Source organism: Naegleria fowleri (genome assembly GCF_008403515.1).
Source record: "Naegleria fowleri strain ATCC 30894 chromosome Unknown tig2, whole genome shotgun sequence".
Classification (NCBI taxonomy): domain Eukaryota; phylum Heterolobosea; class Eutetramitea; order Acrasida; family Naegleriidae; genus Naegleria; species Naegleria fowleri.
In genome coordinates this window covers 282,140-303,728 of record NW_025407934.1, presented here as the reverse complement: position 1 = coordinate 303,728, position 21,589 = coordinate 282,140, and the positions used below count along the sequence as shown (strand labels likewise).

The following is a 21,589-nucleotide window of genomic DNA, read 5'->3' as shown; positions in this document are numbered from 1 at the left end:
TGGCGTATTTTTTTTCAACAAAAATTTTTAAAAATTTTAGTCAACCGCAAAAATAGTTTACAACGAAATAGACAAACTCAACAACTCATCATTCCCTTTCAATTCAGAGAGGGAAAGCACAACCAACAAACTATTTCCCCAAGCATCATCAGACTCTGTGTTGTTACTTGGCCATCCATGAATACTGTGTTGTACAGCAAGAATCCTCCTGTTCACAAACACCATTCATGCAACGACATTTCACCTCTCACAACAAAGAACCCATCAAAGCTCATGTCGTTAACGACACGAAACAACTGAAAACTGAAAACTGAAATCTCACCAATTTGTTGATGTTTTAAAAAATTCAAAACGAAGAACGTTCAAGCGTTAGTGGTGGGGTGAGTGATTCCTCTTGTGTTGTGGTTACTTGCCAAACATCAAAGATCATCAGAATTTAAATTTCTTGCATAATATACTTCTTCGACTCTTCTTCTAGGATTTCTTCATTGAAAGTTCATCAAAGGGGAACCAACCGATCGGATTGTGTTCATATTATAAAAACTATTATTGGTCTCTTCTCTATTGTAATCATATAAACATCATCATCGTAAAGATACAAATGGCTCCAAAACAAAGTTTAGATCATGTTCATGAAAAGATTGTAGTTTTAGGCAGCGGAGGTGTGGGTATGTTTTTTATCAGAATCGTTTGAATTCAATTTATTGTTACAAATTTTGAAAACATCAGGAAAGTCAGCTGTTATCCTTCAATTTATACAATCGGTATTTGTTGAGGTTTATGATCCAACACTTGAAGACAGTTATAAAAAGGAAATAATTATTGACTCAACGCCTGTCACTCTCGAAATTGTTGATACAGCTGGACAAGTATGTTTCATTATGATGACTTTTATGATGATTGACCATTATTTTAATAATGTTTCAATAATTGAACGACTTGTCGGAATTGTTTAGGAAGAACTCACAAGGTAGGTAAACAGATAGGAAATTTATTATGTGAGACTAGAGGTGGTGACTTTAATGAAAAATCACACTTGTTTCCATTTCAAAAATTGATCATTGATTTTTATTAAAACGCAGTCTAAGAGATAATTATGTAAAAACAGGAGATGGATTTTTATTAGTTTATTCAGTGACATCAAGTCAATCGTTTGAAGAAGTTGTTGACCTGATTGATCAAATACTACGAGCAAAGAATATTGACCCAGGTTCACAAAAAGATATGCATTCTCTTTCTGCTGTAATTATAGGAAATAAGGCAGATTTACAAAATGAAAGAGCAGTTCCTTATCAGTCTCTTCAAAAACTAAGTGAAAAATATGGAAACAAAATTTCAATATTTGAAACATCAGCTAAAAACAATGTAAATATTGAAGAGTGTTTCATGACTCTGGCCAGAGAAATATTTAACAAAAAAACGGGACGTCAACCTGTGAAAAAAGATCCAACAGGAACTACTGGAGAATCAAAATCATGTTGCATATTAATGTAAATACAATCATCATCATTTTAATAACATATCATGTTTCCCTTAATTTCAATTATAATACATTGGTTGAGATCCATATAAATTTGAACACAGATGGTGAAAACCATCTCAATGATTCGTGCAAAATCAAAGGCTTTCGAAAGAGGTTGACCCTATTTCACATAACAAAAAATGAGCAACGAACATCAGACAAGAAGAAATCATCATCACAGATACCCAAGCTATTATTCACAAACGTCTCAAACGGAAGAAATGAATCCTCCTCCTTCTCCGATAAGCTTGCAATCAGCATTGAATGGACCAATATTTCATAGCAATTTGAAACATGACAATTCATCATCGGAAGAGAGATCCTCATTGTTGCGTTCAAAAGACAAAAAATCACTCAATGATTTACCACCAGAAGAACTTGAAAAGAAATTTATGGAAGAGGAAGTATCACATAGTTTTCAGCTTATTGTTGTCACATCTGTGGTGGTTTGTTTTTTGGCTCCCTGTTTATCATTTTTACCATACTGTTTCATGTGTAAATATAGAAATTCTCCGTCAGAAATTGGTAGGTTTATCAAAGTGTTGAACAATTAATAATAATAATTAATTTTCACATCTCAAAAGCTAAAGCATACTATAATATTTCAAGAGCAATTATTGTCATACTCATTTTCATTTTCACATTACTTGTATGCATGATTGCCATTCCATCCTCAATAGGTCTTTCGCTGTATATCAATATTAAAAGAGCAACATGATTTTATTTTCTTCTTCTTATTGCCTTAATGGGTTTTCTTTGGTCTGGAAATTCAGGTTGAGCAGAACTGGCATTGAAAGGATTTGGCATTCCAGAAGAGAAAGCATTTGTTTGTGGAGGCCCAAATGGAGAGATGGAAGGAGTTGTTGGTGTAATTGCAGAAAATGCGGCAGGTTGAGTAAAGCTTGTTGCAGAAGATGGGAAATTCATTCCAGATTGATGCATAGCAGAGTCATCTTCGAGCATTGAATTGCCTCCAAAGCTAGGTGTAGTTGTTGTTGGTTGAGAAGAAACACTACCGAATGAAAAAGTTGTACCTTGATTTGGAATTGCAAAAGAAAATCCAGTAGAAGGAGGTTGATTGCTTGGAGCACCAAAAACAAACTTATTTTGAGTAGCTCCTGAAGATGGAACTTCTTGTGCAGCAGGTTTAGCACCAAAAGTGAAACCTCCAGAACTAAATGTTTTGGATGCATCTATTGCTGTTGTTTGAATCGATGAGCCACCAAAAGAGAAACTGGACTTGACTTCGTTTGATGCTGGTGTATCTGAAGAGGTGGATCCAAATGCAAATGATGTTGGTGGCTTAGAGTCTGCTGAGGTAACACTGGTTGGAGGTGAGGCAGCTCCTGTCGATGTTGCTCCAAATGAAAAGCCAACATTTGAGGTTGGAGTAGTTGAACTTGAATCTGACTGTTGTGGTTTCGGAATGGATCCAAATGAGAAAGAAGTTGGTACACTTGTTGATGCTTTTTCTGTGAGACTGCCTCCACTACCTGTACTAGTGTTGTCCGTGGATGAAGTTGGCTTATTGAAAGAAAAGGAGATTCCTGAAAATGCTGGTTTGACTGGAGGTTGTTCAGTTTGTGACTTGTCTTCGAGGGGTTTTGCTGGTTCTTCCTTGGAGGCAGAGCTACCGAAAGAGAAATTAACTGGAGTAGTCGTTGTGGGCGCACTTGAAGCTATATTCGCTCCTCCAAATGAAAATGATATGCCAGATGATGTTGGTTTATCACTGCTTGAACTTCCAAATGAAAAAGAGATTGGTGCATTGGTATCACTTGTTGTTTTGGTGGAAGTCGAACCTCCAAACGAAAAGCTTGGGGTGAATGATGTTGGTTCATCTTTCTTTTCAGGTGGAGAGGGTGTGACAGAGAAAGAGGGAGTTGTTGTAGATCCACCAAACTTGAGACCAGTCGTTTCTGTAGTGTCTTTCTTTTCCTCTTTTGTCTCGGTTGGAGGGTTTACAGATTTTTGTGGTACAAAAGCACCTCCGAAATTAAGACCCCCACTCCAGGTCAACTCTTTCTTCTCTTCGGTGGTCTTTGGAGGACCAAAGCTGAATGAGATGGATGAAGTAGGAGGTTTGAAAGTTACAGACTCATCTTTCTTTTCTTCAGTTGCCTTTGTTGAAAATCCAAAGCTTGGAGCAGAGCTAGTGGGTTGTGTTGCTGTGAATACAAATCCTCCGTTTGTTTGTGGTTTTTCAGAGTCAGCTTTTGTCAATGCTGAGGGTTGGGCAAAATTGAAGCCAGTGGCTGTCGATGTTTCCGTTGTTGTTTCAGGAGATTTTGGTGGAATTACAGATGTCGATTCGGCCTTCTTTTCAGGTTGGCTGATAAACGAAGAGAAGACAGAAGAGAATTTTGGTCGTTCGACATTTTCACTCTTCTTTTCTTCCACCTTTTCTTGTTTGCTTTCTTCCTTTTGAGGTATGGTAGCACTTGCAGAGGGGAATGAGACGCCTCCAGTCGGGAAGGTAAACTTAAATCCAGATGGTTCTTTTGGAGCTTCTTCTTCTTCTTCGGATGAAGATGAAATTGAAACAGGTGTAATGGATCGATCCGACTCATCTGGAATAGATGTGGATGCTTGTGGCTCCTTTGTTGTTACTGGAACTGCTGTAGAGATTGTTGTTTCATCCTTCTTTGGCTCTAAGGCTTCAGGCTTTTTAACAGCAGGATCTGATGGCTTTGTGAGGAAGTTAAACGAAAAACTTGGTTTTTCTTGTTGAGGCTTTTTTGTTTGCTGCGAAGTGATGGATGAAAGTTCTTCCTTTGGTGTTTCTTTCGTCTCGCTGATTATTTCTTTCTTTTGTTCGACAGCTGGTTTTGTGGTGGAGAGTATTTCACTAGTAGTAGTTGTTGTTGTTGTAGGCTTTGGAGTGATTTCTTTCATTTCAATGTCTTTTGGTTTTTCATTCATTACCAATTTTTCAGTAGTGGCAGCTGAAGGTTTCGTAGAGTTGAAGGTAAAATTGATCGAGGCAGAAGGAGGAAGGAAATTAGAAAGTGAGGGCACTTGAGAAAGTTTTTCTCTCTTTTCTCTTGTTGCTTCTTCAAAGGTCTCTTCTTCTTCTTCCTCCTCTTCTTCTACTGGCTCTGCTTGCTTACTTTTTCTGGCATATGGTGTTGAGTCTTTTCTAACAATATGCTTTCTTTTGATTGGAGTGGCTTCATCGACACTGGTAGCGAATTTGGCAGTTTTGACTGGTTTTTCGGGTTTAGTAACTTCTTTCTTTTCAGCTAATGGAGCTTGCTCCTTCTTTCTGGATTCAACTTTTGAAGTGGATACAACATCAGTCATACTCGATGATGGAATTACATCTTCTTCATCATCATGGGGTTGAGAGGTGCTCTTTCTTAGCTTGGATTGAGTTCTTTCCACAGTAGATAAACGCATAGCTAATGGTTTTGGTGGTACTTTTTCCACGTCAATCAAAGGAGACGACAATTGGTCAAGAGTCTCTAGAATTCTCTTTGCTGTTTCGCTGTAGGTTTTTGCTCCTTGAGGATATAAATGTTTCACACGTTTTGTAGGGTTGTTTTCTGCCTCTGGTGGTATGTTTGATTTTTGTGGTTCAAAGGACTCATGCGATCGCTTTGATGTAGTAGTATCTTTCTTTACATTTCCGCGCACAATATGTGGATTTAAAAGCTCCTTTTTCTGAGAACTGAGACTTCCTGGAAACAAGAGCCTCTTCTTTGGAATTGGATAGATTGTGTTGCTGAAATGGCCATTATGTTGTGAATCCTCTCCACTTGTTTTGATAGGAGATGTTGGGAAATTGAAGGCTGATTGCGGTGCGCGATTTTGTTGTTGAGATGAAACTCCAGAATGATTACTTGATGTTCCTTTGATCATAGATCGAACTACATCTGTTGGGGTTTTGTTTTCCATACCTAATGATGACGATTTCAATTTGGAGTGGTCATCTTCATCTTCAATAGATATAATATCGTTATTAAACTCCGAATGAACAGTGGCATTAGTGCTTAATCCGAGATCGGTATTTGCAATGCGAGAGTAGTTTCCAATATTTTGTTTTTTAGCCTCAACGGCATCATGAACAATTTGCCATAAACTTGGACAGCTTGATGCCATTCGAATTTCTTCAGGAGATGCTTGAGGATAGAGTTTTAAAATTTGATCAACATATTCTTCGTCTACTTGTGGTTGTTCCGAGAATTCTTCATCCAGTCTACTCTCATTGCTCAATGTTGTTTCTCGGCTGCTGCTCTGCACGCTCTTTCTGGATAGCCATGTTGTTGGGATTAAATTTGTGAAAAATTTAGCGAAAGAAGAAAGAATGGAACTTCTTTCTTGTGTAGGAGATGGAGTTTCTTGAATTTCTGTTGTTGCTGATGATGCCGCAGAAGCAAGAATAACATCTGCAGGATACGGATTGGAACGTCGAGCTGTGAATTTGCGCTCACGTCGTTGCATTTTTTTTTGAAGTTGCTTTTGAAATTGTCTGCCGCCCGTTTTAATTTCTTGGCTTTCAGTATGCTTCACACAGATTGAAGAAATGACCACCGTAGGAATAGATAATATATTTCTCAAATCATCATTTTCAAAATTATAATTTATTTACAAATTTATAGAAATTTTACGTAATGTACTTGTTAGCTAATTGTTTCACCCTATTATCGAAATCTTGAGAAGTGATCGGAGAGTACAATTCATAGAAAGGATTCATTTGAATTTTAATGTAGAGTTCAAAGACATCACTGAAGAAATTCTTGATGGTGTCGTCGTTTTTCTTGTCATTCTCGAATAGTAATAGAAATCGGACATCTTCATTAAAAAGAGAATTTCGTAATCAACTTTTTCTTCTTGTGAACTATGAATCATTACTTACTTCCAGCAGTAACAAATCCATAAATATTAAATTCATTAAATTTGTCAATCGATTTTAAATACAAATTATTGGTTGTCCATTGTAACTCTTCCACAACATCCAGAGAGGCGTGTAAAACAAATTGTTTTAATTGGGATTGATCAGTTCGCTATCGGAGATACACAATTAATTCATTTTCATTCGTTCGGATGATACAATACCTTTGACGTTGAGATTTCCAATTCATAGATCGGGCAATCTTTAGCAACAATCACAAAATAAGCGTTGATTGGCATGATGACAGATATTATTTTTTATGTGGAATTTATTTATGGTAAAATAAGACTTAGGGCATCATGAAACACAAATCGACATTCTTCAATCCAGTTCCGATATAATATCCTCCAAACACTTGAGATTGAAGTCTATGATAAAAAACATAGCCAGGCCACATCAGACTTCTCACTACAACAACATTTAGCAATTCTTCATACTGAATTGTCCAACATCCATAAGGAATGTCATCATCGATTGAATCTGCAAAATCTAAATTCTTGTCAATGAATTGTTGAGCAACAATGTTCTCCAAGGTCTTATCAACAGGAAGTCTTAAATGTACAAAATTATACAACTTTGCTGCCTGATATTTGTCTAGCCCAGAAAAGGTTGTATTTTTAACAATGACCTTGTCATCGTCCTTTTTTACAACATATGCTCCCCTTGGAACGACGCTGGCGTCTTGGTCTATTGATTTTACCGTCCACGTTAACCTTTTTTCTTCTGTGATCGTAAATGTTTCGTCCTTAACTGGTTGTTTAGGTTTCTCTGAGTGACTCTCCTCTTCCTCTTTTTCTTCATTCGATTGTTCATCTTCGTCACCTTTTGAATCAGAGTTTTCTGTTTGTTCCGATTGTGCTTCCGGTTTTTTCTCGGGCTCTTTGGCCACTGATTCTTTTGGTTTTTCAAATACATACGAGTGGGTAGGGATTCCAACAAACAAGGTTCGAATTGTTTCAATGCAACTTATTTCGTATTCAGTGAGTTCGAATGTCATTTGATTCCAGGTAATACCTCCATCAACAGAGTAAAATCTAGTTCTTTCTCCCATCATGGAGCCGCGATATCCTTCTGCGATGAGATAATCATTTTGAAGACCCTGAATTTTTCCCCAGAAATGTACAGTATGAAAATGATTGTTTTCTTGGAGAATCAGCAAACTGCTTTGTAGGGCAGTTTTTTCTTCCAGGTTCAAACAATACCCGTTCAGAGAGAGAAAATGCGAGTGGGTTGGAAGGTCCTTGTGGTCCATTATTTTTTTTAAAGTTGTTTTGTAAATGATTTGGGCGCCAGAATATCAACACTCTCGCACCACCAATGGCAAAACAAAACAATCATCCACCAGGTGAATTGACAAAGTTAATTATTGGCCAAATTGGGTCATCTCACCTTCAGATCTATCACACGTCGGCCAAACACATTTCTAATCTTTTATTGCTCATCTTTCTCTGTTTTGTTGGAATGGTCAGTGTCAAACGCTCGACATCGAATGCAGTTAGACCGACAATCTAAAGGGAAATTTAAGTCCTCAATATCTTCTTCATGTAAAACATTCACGATAACGTTTTTTCCTTCTTCAAAGGTACGCTTACCAACATGATCTTTGGCACCTGCCATATAAGAGGCAACGTGAGAATGAAGACATTTGATAGATGTTGGTACAGAAACACCAGCATTACCATATCGTTTTCTTTGGGGTGGTAAATTAGTCAAATCTTTTTCGTATACTGAATACTTCCACATGATAAATTCTTCAGGTGTCAAAAGAGCTGTATCCTTATCAATTCCTTCCGTTATTTTTGCTTTGTTGGAAAGCCAGTCATCATAATTTTTAAAGGTTTCCATAAGTAAATTAGTTGTTTCTTTTTCTTCAATGGATGTACTAGAATCTTCTTGCTTGGTCTTTTTCTCACTGGTTTGAGGATTTTGAGCTTTTCGTTTCTCCTTTTTACTTTTAGGAAAATTAAGATCAGCTCCAAATTCTTGTCTTATTATGTTGAATTCGTCACTAGTTTCAATCTTGTCCACTATATGGTTGACTCGTGGGCAAGTCAACCATAAAAATGTTCCCGGTACAAAATGATTGTTGCCAACATTCTTTTCTAAATTCTTGCTTGTGAAAGCAAATGTTACTTGGGGATATCCCCATTTGCATCTTTTGACAATCGCACTTGGTGGAACAACTTTGGATTTCTTGTTGAGTTGCTTTTCCACAATTTCGATATCTTTTGTTGATGGCCTAGTGATTTTTGTTTCGTTCCATCCTACCAAATCGAATGGATGTTCCGCTTTTTCTTCAGTTGATGCACTATTTGAATTATTTTCGTTGTTTATCATTTCGTTTTGTTTCGTGATGGCGGTGGTGGTGCTCCGAGTCTCGTCCTTTGAATGTCTATTAGATATATCTTGATGGTAACAATATTCGGAATGGTGATGATGTGATAATGAAACTCTTTCCGTATTTAAATGTTGATTTTTCCAGATGCGAGTGTTGAGCCTTGTGAGGATGCTGCTGAAAGAAAGCCGAACTGCTTCTCTTTGAAAAGGCTCTTGTGGTGCAAGAAGGAAATATTTTTTCATCACTTTTGTTTTGAGATGCAAAACAAAATACCACTCTCTCAAGCGCCACACGTGGACCATGAACCAGCATACCTTCCGTTTGATCCATGCACTGAACAACAACAACAACTCTCATTTAACGGAAAACACAAAACTATTACAAACAATTTATGAAAATGCTCTAAATTGCTACGAGTTGTTGGATGATCCTAAGAAATATTTATGTCTTTCCGAAATCAAGTCTATCTCTTCATCAACATCGGATAAAACCTCCGTGATGGATATTTACATGCAAAGTATGAGACAGTACTTTATCAAGAATCATGTCCCAATATTTAATTCAATTTCCAATGTAGATTCATTGGTAAATACCATTCAAAATATCTGTTTAATTGTACAACGCTATATTCAATTTTTTGAAATGTTAGAAAATTATTTAGAAATTGATGATGGAAGAATGAGAGAAGAATTTATTGTTTTTGTTCAATCTACCCTCTTTTACAAATTAAATATAGATCAAAGAGAGTATTTAATTAAGAAGAATATCTCCGAAGTGTTGGTTCAGTACTACAGAGCTACTTTTATGGCGTTTGCCTCAACCATAGAGTCTGAAGAGACAACTCTCGAAGCGGAGAGTGTCATTGAAAACTTTAAATTATTCTCAGATCAAGTTCGAATATTGAGAGCGAACTTCATGAATTCGATAATTTCTAACAGCTGGATCTCTTTCATGTTCTCAGCCATTAAGGAAAAAATCACAGAAGTTGCAACTATGGATTTTGAACAAGAAATTCTCAGTTACATACAGCAATGGAAAGAACAAATTATATATCCATATATGGATATGTATTTTTGCAACAACGCTTCCCATGAATTGTTCAATACCCTAAAATCTCAAGTAGATTATTTCGTTTTTGAAAATTTAGCGAAAATAAGGTATGTATTGAATAAGATCTTGATTCGTTGGTGACATATATTTGTTTGTGTAATGCATACAGGATAAAACAAATATTTAACATGATCATTGATTTCCCAACAAGCCAACAGGCAATCTTGGATTTAAAAGATTGTTTGAATCATTGTGGTATGCATCAAGAGTTGGTTGAAGAACTAAACAAAAGGTGAGTATGAAGAAGTATAATTACATGAGTCGAGGATAACTTCAATAATGGATATAGTGTGAAAAATAGACTATTAATAGCTAGTGTAGAAACTAAGAATATTATCATGGCATTTATTAGGATTATAAAATCACTGTTAATTATTGATCCAACTGGTATATCTCTAGATTCTGTATCGTTTCACATTAAGGACTATCTCAGAGAAAAGAGGCCAGATGCTGTTCGTTGTATTGTCAATGAAATGATCGATGAGCAAAACGAATCAGCACTGTATCATGAACTGCTTACTTCAGATCCTCCACAGAGTAGTCTCGACTATGACTCTGATGATGCAGAAGGTGCTTCTGAAAATTGGAATCCAAAACCAATCCATCCTTCATGTAAGTTCTTGATAATAGCTCAAATGTATCAACCATTTGTTTTTGTTATACGTTAGCATCCAAATCTAAATTGGAAAAGCCTGATATTATCAAAATATTTATTGATATGTTTAAAGGAAATAGAGAAATATTCGTCAATGAATATAGGACGATATTAGCAGAGACACTATTGAAGAACGAAAAATATGAAACCAATAATGAAGCTAAAATGGTGGAATTGCTGAAAATTAGATTTGGAGAAAAGAATATGCAAAATTGTGAAATTATGCTAAAAGACATTTCCGATTCGAAGTTTCTCAACTCTGGAATTCATGCAAGACTTTCGAATAGAAACGATTATATTGAATTATCAAATGAAAATCTCGCCGAGATCACCATTCAACCTGATTCACAAATTCCAAGTGTGTTTATGTTATCAAAGAATTATTGGCCTCAGCAACTTTTTAACCAACATTCCTCACTGCAGGTTCGTCCATCGGACGAAAATAAGACCATGATTCATTTGCACCCATTTGTGGAACAATTAATGGAAGAGTATGCTGCACAGTATAATGCCATCAAAGCACCTCGTAAGCTGTTATGGGAAAAACAACTAGGCTCTATTGATTTTGATATTGAAATTGGTGGAGAGGTGGTCTCGTTTGTCCAAATTCATCCAATATCGGCTTCGATTCTCTTCCATTTTTCTGACAGAAATGAGTGGTCCAAACGAGAAATGTGTGAATTAATGAATGTTGACGAGAAGCAATTCCAGAAGAGAATCTCAACATGGACAAAGCGAGGAATAATTATTGAGAATGGTGATGATAACCTTAGATTGGTGGACAACCTATCAGCATCTCTTAATACACAAGTTGAGGATGACAATATGGAGGAGTCATCAGCAGCTCAGAATCCAGAAGAGGCTATGCGTATTTATCAAGACTTGATCATTGGCATGCTTAACAACTTTGATAGTATGCCCTTATCAAAAATTCATAACATGTTGGGAATGTTTCCGTTGGATCCTCTTCCTCCATTCGATAAATCCTTGACAGAACTGGGAGCTTTTCTTGGTATCTTGGTGAAGGAAGGTGTGCTTGAGTGTGACAGTGGTGAATATCGAGTAAAAGCTTGAAAACAAACTATTTGTACAAGAAATAATTTATCTTCGAGAAACAAGAGGGAGTGTAGTGGATGTTGCTTCACTAACATCATCAGCTTCATCTTCAGAATCTGTATGAGTTTCTTTAGCTTCTTCATTCTTTGCTGTTGAGGTGGATGGAGTGGATTCATCCGCATTTCGTGGTGTAGATTTGGCAAAAAGGACTTGGATCAAACCTGTGGTAATCTTATAGAACCAAATAATGTTAAGAAGTGAAATGGAAATAACCATTAGCCATACACTAAGAATCCATCCAATTGGGAATGAGCACCAGGTCAAAGAATCAGCTAAAATAATATAGGGCATGTAGAAGCAGAAGGAGATCCTGACAACTCCAAAAGAAGCCCACATCAGAATTCCATTGTATGCATATAATTTTGTTGATTTCATATTGCATTTTGAAAGGAAATATCTTTGGTTTACGAATGGAGTGGAAATCTCTGTGAATAACATTAGAACGAGCAATACGACACACTTTTCCCAGAGCATGCTTCCAATGAGAGCAACAAATGAAGTGGTATGATGCAAAATCGTCTCCATTCCTCCCAAATGTGGATAATCAGCTGCAACAATAATCAAATCATATAAAAAGTAACCAGCACAATAAGTCAAAAGAAAAGTACATATTGGTGCTGACTTGGCCAATATTCCATTATAATTATCTGTTGGTAAATATACAGAAAAAAGACAATAGAATGATAATACAGTTGCAATAATGGCATGAACGTTGGAAACAATTCTGCTGTTCCATTCCTTCCTATCCATGTCGGAGTTGAAAATCTTTTTCCTAAAAGTACTGCTGTATTTCTTTGAAAACCAATCAGAAAATACGTAGTAAAGTAAGCTATGGAAAGCTACGCTCAATACCATGACGATTGGAATCATATATCCACGATAGGAGAGAAAATGAAGTTCATTTGAGAATAAACCTTGTTGTACGTAGGACCTCCATCGCTCAAGTGGTGATTGAGTTTCGGAAATGAATCCACACAGGTAAGAGGATGATGATGAAGCCATTGAATGGTAGTGGTGATGATGATGATGATAATGAGTGAAGTATAATAGAGCCTCTTTTTTCTCAAGAGAACAATAAATATAACCGATAAATATGGAAATACTATTAAAATATATAGTGAAAAGGAAGGGGGTAGGTACACAATGGAGAATCGGGTCAGAGCAATGGAATGAATCTTTTCCGACTGCAACGGTTAACCTTGAATTTCACGAACCAACGAAATGTAGAGAGAGGCTAAAAGATCAATTTTTTTTCTTCCAAGAGTGAAAAAAGAATGAAGAGGAACAAGGTCAGGGAAATTTTCGGTTGCCGCTCTCTCGAATCTTTTGGAATAATTCGAAATGGAAAGTTATGAGTTTGACAAGATGAGCTCTATTCTCTCTTTATTACAGTTGAGTGAGTACGGAAATGTCGTTAAAGCCACTTCTCACATGAATACCATTTCGTTTTCTGGCTATTTCTTCTTGCTTTCGTTTGTTGCTCGTTTCACTTGTGGTGATGATCGTGAAGTAGGCACCTGTGGCCACTGACTGCACTTCCACACCTGTGAGTCGATTGATTTTTGGCATGTGGTAGGGTTCAGTCTGTCCTAAACTTTCTCCTTCAGAGAGCGGAGCCACCGAAGTATCCTTAATCTTGTTAATGTTTTCAATGTCCTGATCATAACCACATTGACCATAAAAATTCCATCCTACCGAATACAAGTCTCCTGTGGAGGTTAAGAGCACCAAATGATTGGAACCTGTGGAAATGCTGGTAATGTTCTTTGGTACTGAAGTTAATTTGGTTGGAGTTTTCACTGTACGACAATGACCCATTCCAGTCTTACCACTTGAACCACAACCAAAACAATAGACTGAACCATCCTCGCACAGAACTGCATTGAAATTTGATCCAGCACATACTTGAATGGGATTTGTGGATGGATTTCTCTTTCCACAAAAGAATGGGTGAATGACTGGTACATTGGTGGTTGAAAAGTCAGGTGAGGATGAAGACGACGAGTGTTTCTTACTTGGAAGAGCCAATTGACCCCAGTAATTAGATCCACAGACCCACACATCATTATTGTACAAGTTTGGATTGGTGGATTTTGTCAAGAAGATGGTATGCCAAGCGCCACCTTCAGCTTCCATGAGTTCACGACCTCTCAATTCCACAATTTCGGTTGGTTCATAACAATGAGTTCCTTCATAGGGTATTGTCGGTGGGAAGTTAGTTGTGGTAGTGGTGGTAGTGTTGGTGGTGGTATTCGATGATGTTGATGAATGAGAGGAATAAGGTTTAATAAAACCAATTCCTAATTTACCTTCATCTCCTTGACCCATGGCATAGACTCGCAAGTCACAGGTAGCAACAATGGAATGCCAAAAGGCTTTACCAACATAGTACGCTCTCTTTTCCTTGAGAATACCTCCAAGGAGTTTGGGAGAGAATAATCCTGAAGAATTTTCTGCCTCGAGTGGATAGGAATTCTCTTCTTCATGGTTCTTGTGAGGAAGAGGAACATCAATGAATTCAGAACCCATTCTTCCATGCAATCGACATCCACTTCCATACACTCTTCCACTTTCACTAATGAAGAGAGAGTGGCGTCCACTGGCATTCAAAGAGACAACCTTTTCTGGGAATTCAATTTTGTGAAATGGTTGGACTTCACAATAGTCAATTTCACCTCTCTCATTTCTAGTTTTGAACACCTTACTACTCGAACCAAATTTTCGAGTTCCAATTTGGCCATACTTATTCCAACCAGCGCCATAGACCTCATTATTTTCTGTTAAAATCAAGACATGATATCCACCACAACTCAATTGCTTAATCTTTGTGTTTCTCAATTGTGGGACTTCCCTCCAACGAGAAATGATTGAACATTCCTTCGCTGGATCTCCATGAATCGTGGAATGATCATCATGGTGATTGTTGTGATGGACCATTTGAGGGTTGTTGTTGTTCGATGAAGAGGAGGAGGTGGTGGATGATGCTTGGATGTTTTGATGGATGTGGGCCAAATGGCTATTACTTGTTTGAGAGTTGGTTTGAGTCGTGCTCAAAAAGGGTACAATTTGATTATTGAAAAGATTGGAAAAAATTTGTTTCAATCGTTGCAAATTTCCATTCGAGTCATTGGTTGGTGTCACTTCAAGGTCATTCTCACTAAAATCATAACCTAATAGACCAACAATGAACACTCGATGATCTTCACCGTACTTGGCAATGGTTCGGTTTGTAGAATCAAATCTTGGGCCTTTATATTCATCCTTTGGCTTCTTCTTTTCATTCTTGGGAGTGGAAGGTGAAATATCCATTTGATCTTCAAAGGAGCCAATTACATTGGACATTTTCATCTCAAAACTTGAGTCCAATTCAAATTCGGCATTGGAGTCGAGTAACTGGTTTTGGATTGTGGAAGAATCATCCATTGAAATATCCATTTTCCTTTTCTTTGATTGCTGATTGACAACAGCCATGGAAACGTTCGAGAAGGACAAAGACAATGCAGCATTACCCTTATCACTACCTTGAGGAGTTGTGTTCTCCATGGATGTCAATGCATCATTATCTCTTCTTCTTCTTAATTGAGCTGAATCTTGTCTGTTGATCAAGAGAGTAGGAGACGAAGTGGAAGGTGAAGAAGATGAAGAAAGTTCAAAAGGAGAGGTTTGAGGTGAGAAAATATCCGACATGATGTTGTTATTATTATTACTTCCAGAACTTGTTTCAATAGTATCAGAAATGGTGATAATCTCCTCACCTTGTTGCTCTTGCATTTGTTTCGATCTCAATAAATTCGAGTGAGCGGTAGTAGTGGGGAGAATGTTCATTGTGGTCGAATGATGAATCGAGGATCCAGCTGCGGATGGTCGAGGGGGTGTACTGACGGAAGGAGAGATTCTAAAGAGCATATGAGAGTCAGAGAGAATGGATGATGTGTTGTTGTTCTTTACAGAGGTAACAGAAATTAGAACTGGTGGATCGTTAGAGGTTTGAGTGGTGATAGTGGTGATAAAGGATGAGCTCAACTGGTTAGAAAGGTTCGTGCACGAACGCGAGAGTTGACGATTATGAAATAATTCCCTCAATAATATCCAGAAGTGACTCACTCTTTCAAGAGAATGGAGTTGGCAATTTCTTTTTGAATTCCTTTCAAAAAGTGGGTTTGGGTGCTGGTGATTTGAGAGGTGAGTTTGTTCAAATTTGTTGGTTGTTAACTCTACAGAGATGCACGGGTTTCAGAGAAGGAGATAGAGTAATGATGTGATGAACAAGAGAGACTTCCTAATATATGAAGAAAGTGGATGTCGTCTGATGAATGAATTTTACGATAGAAAGAGAGAGACCACACGCGTACAACACCTCAAATTGGTTTCCGTAATTTTGCCGATATATAATGATGATGATGAGAAGTGCTGTAAAGTACGTGTAATACGGACTCGAACAACAATGTACAACCCGTAGAAAATTACTTGCTGTTGATGCTTTTTCTTCTTGGGATATATAAGTGTGGAGAAGGTTCTGAGGATTGCACTACAATAAGAGAGCTTGTTGATGAGGCATCATATTGAGAGAGTGATGTCAATCGGGACAAGTATTGATGTTGATGGATCTTTTGATGCAACTGTTATTTACAATAACCACTACTGTCCAGTACGTACAAGAGGTGTTGAGGTGTACAGTACAGATGATACTCTCTAGAGGATTGTTTGTTTGTATAATATATAATTTGATAAATTTATAAGATACCTATTTGAGGGTGGTTGTGGCTCCTAAAACTAGTTATTGAGGGGTTTTTCCGTTTTAAAAAAATAGAAGACCCTCAATTATAAACTCCAAAATGGTTCTTGTCTGCTCCGCGATGCCTATTATAAATCGATGAACCTGACATCAGATTCCGCGATGGTCGTCTTACCAAGTTGAAATAACTCGAACCTTATAATTATTATCAAACAACCATTTGAAGCAGTGTGAGCAGTAAGTAATCGACACGCGTGTGCATGGAATGTGGTGCCTACATGAACTTGACATGAGCATGATGTGGACCCATCTCATCATATTCTTCTCGAGACATTGCATCATAGGTAAATCTTGACATTTTACCCAATATAGAACCTCCAATCCAAGCCAAATATTGTTGTGAATCATGGATGGAATTACTAACTCTCACTTTTTGAGAGTAAGGTAAAACTTGTTGCAAGTCGTGTTGTAATCTTGTTTGAAGTCCTTTGAATTGTGTGGAACCACCAGAAAGGAATATATTTTGTGCTAGGGTTTTTCTCAAATCAATGTCTGTATCGTAGATGGTCTTTTTACACAATTCAACAATACCCAATGAATCATGATGACCTGTGAGAGAGGGATTGAATAACAATTCTGGACATTTGAATCTCTCCTCTCCAACACTGACAGAAGAACCATCAGGTAGTTCATAATTCACAACAGTTGGATTCAAAGTTGTAGTACTTGTTTGTTGAACTTCACACAATTCTTCTTTCAAACATTTTACAATTTCAAAAGCACTTGTTCCATTTTGAGTAAATGGGGAATTCTGTCTTTCATTCAACAATTGGATCATGTAATGAGTGAGATCTTTTCCTGCCAAATTCAATCGATTCACTGCATGAGGTAATGAGTAACCTTCATAGATGGGTACCACATGACTCACTCCATCACCAGAATCCAAACACATTCCAGTGGTTCTTCCATAAGCGAATAAGGCTAATACCGCAGATTTGGCCATGTACAAATATGGAACATCAAAAGTTTCGAACATCATTTGAGTTTGTCGTTCTCGTTTGGCTCTTGGATTATCAGGAGATTCAGTCAAGAGCACAGGATGATCTGAAAAACTTTCCAAACCAAGACGATCTTGTGTATATTGAAGCATCATTTCACAATCTTCAAAGTTTTTGACAATTCCTTTCTCTACAGGGTAACTCAATGAGAGAAGACTTCTCAAAGCTTGAGCACCATCACCAAAGTATAATTGTTGAGACGGGTTGGTTGTTGTTGTTGTTGTTGCACGACGACCTACATAGTGATGATGATGTAGATGATGTACATTCATCATCATTCCTTTAGCAATACTGTATTCTTTCAATCGTCCAATCATGTTACAAAATACTGCACTTGGATATTCTTCATCGGCCAAACCAGCCTTCAACACACCTGAACCATGATCAATGACAATGGTTGGAGAAAGACCTTGAACCACTTCATAGACAAAGGTAGGTTGGGCAGAAGAGAAAGAGGGATTGGATACCTTGTAGTAGTGAGTATCATGATTCGATTCATGATGGTATTGTTCATTCGAATGAGTGACTTGTGGTGAGACTTGTTCTTCTTTCTGGAGAGTTTTTTGAATGGCTTCTCCAATCACTTTCTCCTGACAATGAGCCTTAAAGGAAGTAATAAAAAACTCCTTACTTTGTCGAGGCTCTACACTTTGAGTCTTTGAAATCACATCTTTGGTCTCTTGTAGTGATGATGATGATGGTGGTGACTGAGAGTGTAATGCAATTTGAGTAGTAGTAATAGTACGACTACTACTGGGTAGTGGAGTGTCCTCTGTGCACCCGCGTTGTGTGTGGTGGGGAGAAGAGTGGTTCGTGGAAATGGTAGGCTCTTCATCCTCGGATTTGGTCAGGTCGTTCGACGTGTTGTTGTTGTTGTTTGGTGATAATGATTCCAAGAGATGACTCTCAGCATTCCTCATCGCTAACTCAAAATGAGTGGATGATTTCTCGTCGTCGTCTTTAGTGGTTTCGAATGAAGGAATCTCTTTTTCTTCAGTTGTTGTTGTTGTTGTTGTTGTGATGAATGATGAAGTGGTCATGATTTCATTGGGGACAGTCTCACGATTCTCAATAATAATGGTTTCAAAACTTGTTGGAATCATCACTACCACCTCATCATCATCATCATCATTACTACTACTACTCTTAGATTCTTTAGAAAGATCTTTCGTAGGAGCGTGAATCCTATCACCTACCACTGGATCATGTTGTTCTTCTTCATGTAGTGATGGTGGTGGTCGATATGGTGATGATGTCATTGATTCCTGGCTGTGATTTTCATTCATTCTCTTCAATGTCTCAACTTTTTCGACATTCGTTGAAGGAATGGTTTGGAAAGGCTCATCATCTTCACTCTTTTGATTTGAGACCTCCTCATCACTGTGTTCTTGTTTCAATCTCTGTTCACCATATTGACTCGAATCATGTGGTTGAGCTTTTCTCACATTCATCATACGGGCCGTATTCGATGCTTGACTCTTATTTCTCAATAATTTACTCTTCAACATTTCCTCATCCACAATATAATCCTGTAGTTTTTCTTGTTGTTCTAACATTACTGTAGAGTTGAGATAGAATTGGTCAAGTTTTTTCTTGAATACTGGTTCTGGATCCATTTCGTTTCTCAGCTTACAACCATATTGGAGAATGGTTTGAATCCATTTCTGAAGAGTTTCTTCATCTTTTGCTTGGAATTGATGGCTTCTCTCAGGTGTGTAAATCTTGAACAAGCAGTGGTGCATTTGATCATTACAAGTGGTGGCATTAGTACCACCAACAGCAGCACATGTTACACGATTGACATAACTATCTTCAAGTTTGATGGTTCCCACTAAAGTTCCTCCCTTCTTATTGTAATATTTCAATTCATTCGATTCCAACAATACAACATGTCTTGGAATCCATTGAGATGTGTGAAGAGTGGTACCACTCGAGATGGCGTCACCTCCACTTGTTGTTGTAGCACAAGTCCTACAAGTAGTGTTTGTTGAAACATTCGTTGTTGTTGACATTGGATTTGAAACATTCGTTGTTGTTGTTGTACTTGTTGTTGTTGACATTGGAGTTGTCAGTCGTTCTTTCCATAACTTTCCACTCCAAATAACTCCATCATCGAGTTTGGTTCGACAACCACAACGTTCAAACGATTGAAACCAACTCTTCATGGAAACATAGGAAGGTGCTTCAAATTTGTACACTATGCCATCGATGGTCTCAATCATAAAGAGAAATCTTCGAGTAACGCATCCATTGTTGTCCTGTGTTGTCGTTGCAAATGGAATGATATGTGTGGATGCATCCATGTGGATTCTCGATACATTGGCATTCTCTACTGAAAATAATCCTTGAAGAGTACCTCCGAAATCTTCCAAATATCTGAATTCACGAGATTGAGTGAGAACACAATATCTCTTCTTCCATGGTTGATGATCATTTGGTCCAGCCTTAATGAGATAACCTTGTCTGAGAATGGAAGATCCTCCAGTCATGTGATTGAGAATGGTTTGAGGGTTAGCTTCAATTTGAGCACTTTCCATCACTGAATGTCCAATTAGTGTTAAATGAGCAATGGCACTCGCAAAGGTCAAGTGTTGAAGATTCGAAAACTCTGTGGTGAGCATGGAAAGATGTTCTTTCACGATGGGTTCAACTAAACAAGATGTATGAGTAGTGGTGGTGGTGGTAGGAGTGGGGTTGATGGAATCCAACACATCGTTGGTGGTTCCACTAATTTCAAAACTTGGAAATTTCACTCTTCGCTTTCTTCCTGTGGGAGGTTCTGCCAATAAATTCGAATTTGGATCAAAATATTCATGTGGATTCATTTCATTGATTTGATTGGTAAATTGGGAAACCATGCTCTCAACAATAGAAATTTGATTAAGGGCTGAATTGAGAGGAGTTGGTTGAAGGACCACCATGGATGCATTCAAACAATTTTCTGAATCACCTCCAGTATCTCCATCATCATCATCTCCACCAACAAATGAAGAGGAAGAGAAATGAGAAGCAATGAGAGCTTCTTCTTTTCTTTTGGTTTGTTCATTGAGAGAATAAAACCATCCCTTGCGAATACTTTCATCTTCAATCATAATTCTCAAGATCTTTTCCCTCGTTTCAATTTTAATACAGTTTTTATAGAGTGGATCCATGGTCACCGATGCATTGGTGAGATGAAGATTTGCTTTTAACTTTCTATTTTGGTGAGAATCTAATCATTCAAAGGATGAAGGTGTGAAGTAAAATAATAGGTTCAATCGAATAGGTTCAATAAAATAGGTTCAATAGATTCATGAATAGCATGGATTGTTTTCCATTATAAAAAGTGATTCATGAATATTAGGAGGTAATCATTTAAATACACGATCATACAGGGTCATACATAATAGTAGTGAAACAATACAAAGTGTCTCACATCATCTGCACACACACTTCAATTCTCTCTTACCTTTAATGGTATAAACAAGTAGCTCATTAACTCTCAATGCAACACCTCTTGATTTAAACTGCAAGGATGATATTCCTTTTGAAATATTCATCGTTGTTTGCTGAATGACATTTGAAAATGATCTTCTCTTCTTTTTCTTCTCAGCAGCAGTTGAGAGAGTTACTTCAATCTCTGCAGTGTCATCATGAGAATCATCCATGATACCACCACCCATGGATTGTCTTGAGGATATTTGAGAGCCATCATCTCTTGTATTGATTTGGTTATTATTATTACTCGAGGGTTGTACAAGTTGGTTCTGAGAATTTTTTTGTGGTTCATCTTTCCCTCCAATCTTCATCATGGTATTCAATAAATTCGTTTTGGTTTTGTCTTCAATCATGATTTTGAAAATGGCTTCTCCAATGATGGTTGTTGACAATGCATGAGAGTGTCTTGGTCGAGTAATACTTTGTTGTTGCTAAAAGTGGAGAGGTGTATCGGAATATGATCGCATGTGTCACAAAGAGTTGAACAATTGTCACCATTGTTGTATGATCATGGATGTATTGAATGAGAGACTCAACATGTCAAACTAGTAATACTTGCTTACATTTTGTAACATTTTTTTCTGTAAGATTTGTGTGGGAAAGACACAATGATGATGTTGAGTGATGGAATATAGAAAATCATTGGAACGATATTCTCTCTTGATGGTGAAACTATCATCACAA

At 37.4% G+C, this 21,589-nt stretch overlaps 10 protein-coding genes across 10 annotated transcripts; 3 read left to right on the top strand and 7 right to left on the bottom strand.

Annotated features, from left to right (window-relative positions):
• Window positions 1–601: 601 nt before the first annotated feature.
• FDP41_000406 (uncharacterized protein) lies at window positions 602–1,494 on the top strand (the record flags this gene model as incomplete). The annotated part of the gene is made up of 4 exons (XM_044707433.1): window positions 602–668; window positions 730–869; window positions 957–970; window positions 1,083–1,494. 4 exons carry the CDS (start codon window positions 602–604, stop codon window positions 1,492–1,494), a joined length of 633 nt encoding a protein of 210 aa, XP_044569220.1.
• Window positions 1,495–1,662: 168 nt separating this feature from the next.
• On the top strand, window positions 1,663–2,240 carry FDP41_000405 (uncharacterized protein; the record flags this gene model as incomplete). The annotated part of the gene is made up of 2 exons (XM_044707422.1): window positions 1,663–2,047; window positions 2,107–2,240. The coding sequence occupies 2 exons, from the start codon at window positions 1,663–1,665 to the stop codon at window positions 2,238–2,240; spliced, it is 519 nt and encodes a 172-aa protein (XP_044569219.1).
• Window positions 2,241–2,242: 2 nt separating this feature from the next.
• Window positions 2,243–5,965, bottom strand: FDP41_000404 (uncharacterized protein; the record flags this gene model as incomplete). Its single annotated transcript, XM_044707411.1, has 1 exon — window positions 2,243–5,965. The coding sequence occupies one exon, from the start codon at window positions 5,963–5,965 to the stop codon at window positions 2,243–2,245; it is 3,723 nt and encodes a 1,240-aa protein (XP_044569218.1).
• Window positions 5,966–6,128: 163 nt separating this feature from the next.
• Window positions 6,129–6,655, bottom strand: FDP41_000403 (uncharacterized protein; the record flags this gene model as incomplete). Its single annotated transcript, XM_044707400.1, has 3 exons — window positions 6,129–6,316; window positions 6,381–6,528; window positions 6,581–6,655. The coding sequence occupies 3 exons, from the start codon at window positions 6,653–6,655 to the stop codon at window positions 6,129–6,131; spliced, it is 411 nt and encodes a 136-aa protein (XP_044569217.1).
• A 50-nt stretch (window positions 6,656–6,705) lies between these two features.
• Window positions 6,706–7,668, bottom strand: FDP41_000402 (uncharacterized protein; the record flags this gene model as incomplete). The annotated part of the gene is made up of 1 exon (XM_044707389.1): window positions 6,706–7,668. One exon carries the CDS (start codon window positions 7,666–7,668, stop codon window positions 6,706–6,708), a length of 963 nt encoding a protein of 320 aa, XP_044569216.1.
• A 179-nt stretch (window positions 7,669–7,847) lies between these two features.
• On the bottom strand, window positions 7,848–8,753 carry FDP41_000401 (uncharacterized protein; the record flags this gene model as incomplete). Its single annotated transcript, XM_044707378.1, has 1 exon — window positions 7,848–8,753. One exon carries the CDS (start codon window positions 8,751–8,753, stop codon window positions 7,848–7,850), a length of 906 nt encoding a protein of 301 aa, XP_044569215.1.
• A 301-nt stretch (window positions 8,754–9,054) lies between these two features.
• FDP41_000400 (uncharacterized protein) lies at window positions 9,055–11,593 on the top strand (the record flags this gene model as incomplete). The annotated part of the gene is made up of 4 exons (XM_044707367.1): window positions 9,055–9,911; window positions 9,974–10,096; window positions 10,154–10,476; window positions 10,533–11,593. 4 exons carry the CDS (start codon window positions 9,055–9,057, stop codon window positions 11,591–11,593), a joined length of 2,364 nt encoding a protein of 787 aa, XP_044569214.1.
• Window positions 11,594–11,620: 27 nt separating this feature from the next.
• Window positions 11,621–12,637, bottom strand: FDP41_000399 (uncharacterized protein; the record flags this gene model as incomplete). The annotated part of the gene is made up of 1 exon (XM_044707354.1): window positions 11,621–12,637. The coding sequence occupies one exon, from the start codon at window positions 12,635–12,637 to the stop codon at window positions 11,621–11,623; it is 1,017 nt and encodes a 338-aa protein (XP_044569213.1).
• Window positions 12,638–13,021: 384 nt separating this feature from the next.
• Window positions 13,022–15,541, bottom strand: FDP41_000398 (uncharacterized protein; the record flags this gene model as incomplete). The annotated part of the gene is made up of 1 exon (XM_044707343.1): window positions 13,022–15,541. One exon carries the CDS (start codon window positions 15,539–15,541, stop codon window positions 13,022–13,024), a length of 2,520 nt encoding a protein of 839 aa, XP_044569212.1.
• A 1,103-nt stretch (window positions 15,542–16,644) lies between these two features.
• FDP41_000397 (uncharacterized protein) lies at window positions 16,645–21,480 on the bottom strand (the record flags this gene model as incomplete). The annotated part of the gene is made up of 3 exons (XM_044707332.1): window positions 16,645–20,639; window positions 20,877–21,336; window positions 21,469–21,480. The coding sequence occupies 3 exons, from the start codon at window positions 21,478–21,480 to the stop codon at window positions 16,645–16,647; spliced, it is 4,467 nt and encodes a 1,488-aa protein (XP_044569211.1).
• Between the last annotated feature and the right edge of the window lie 109 nt (window positions 21,481–21,589).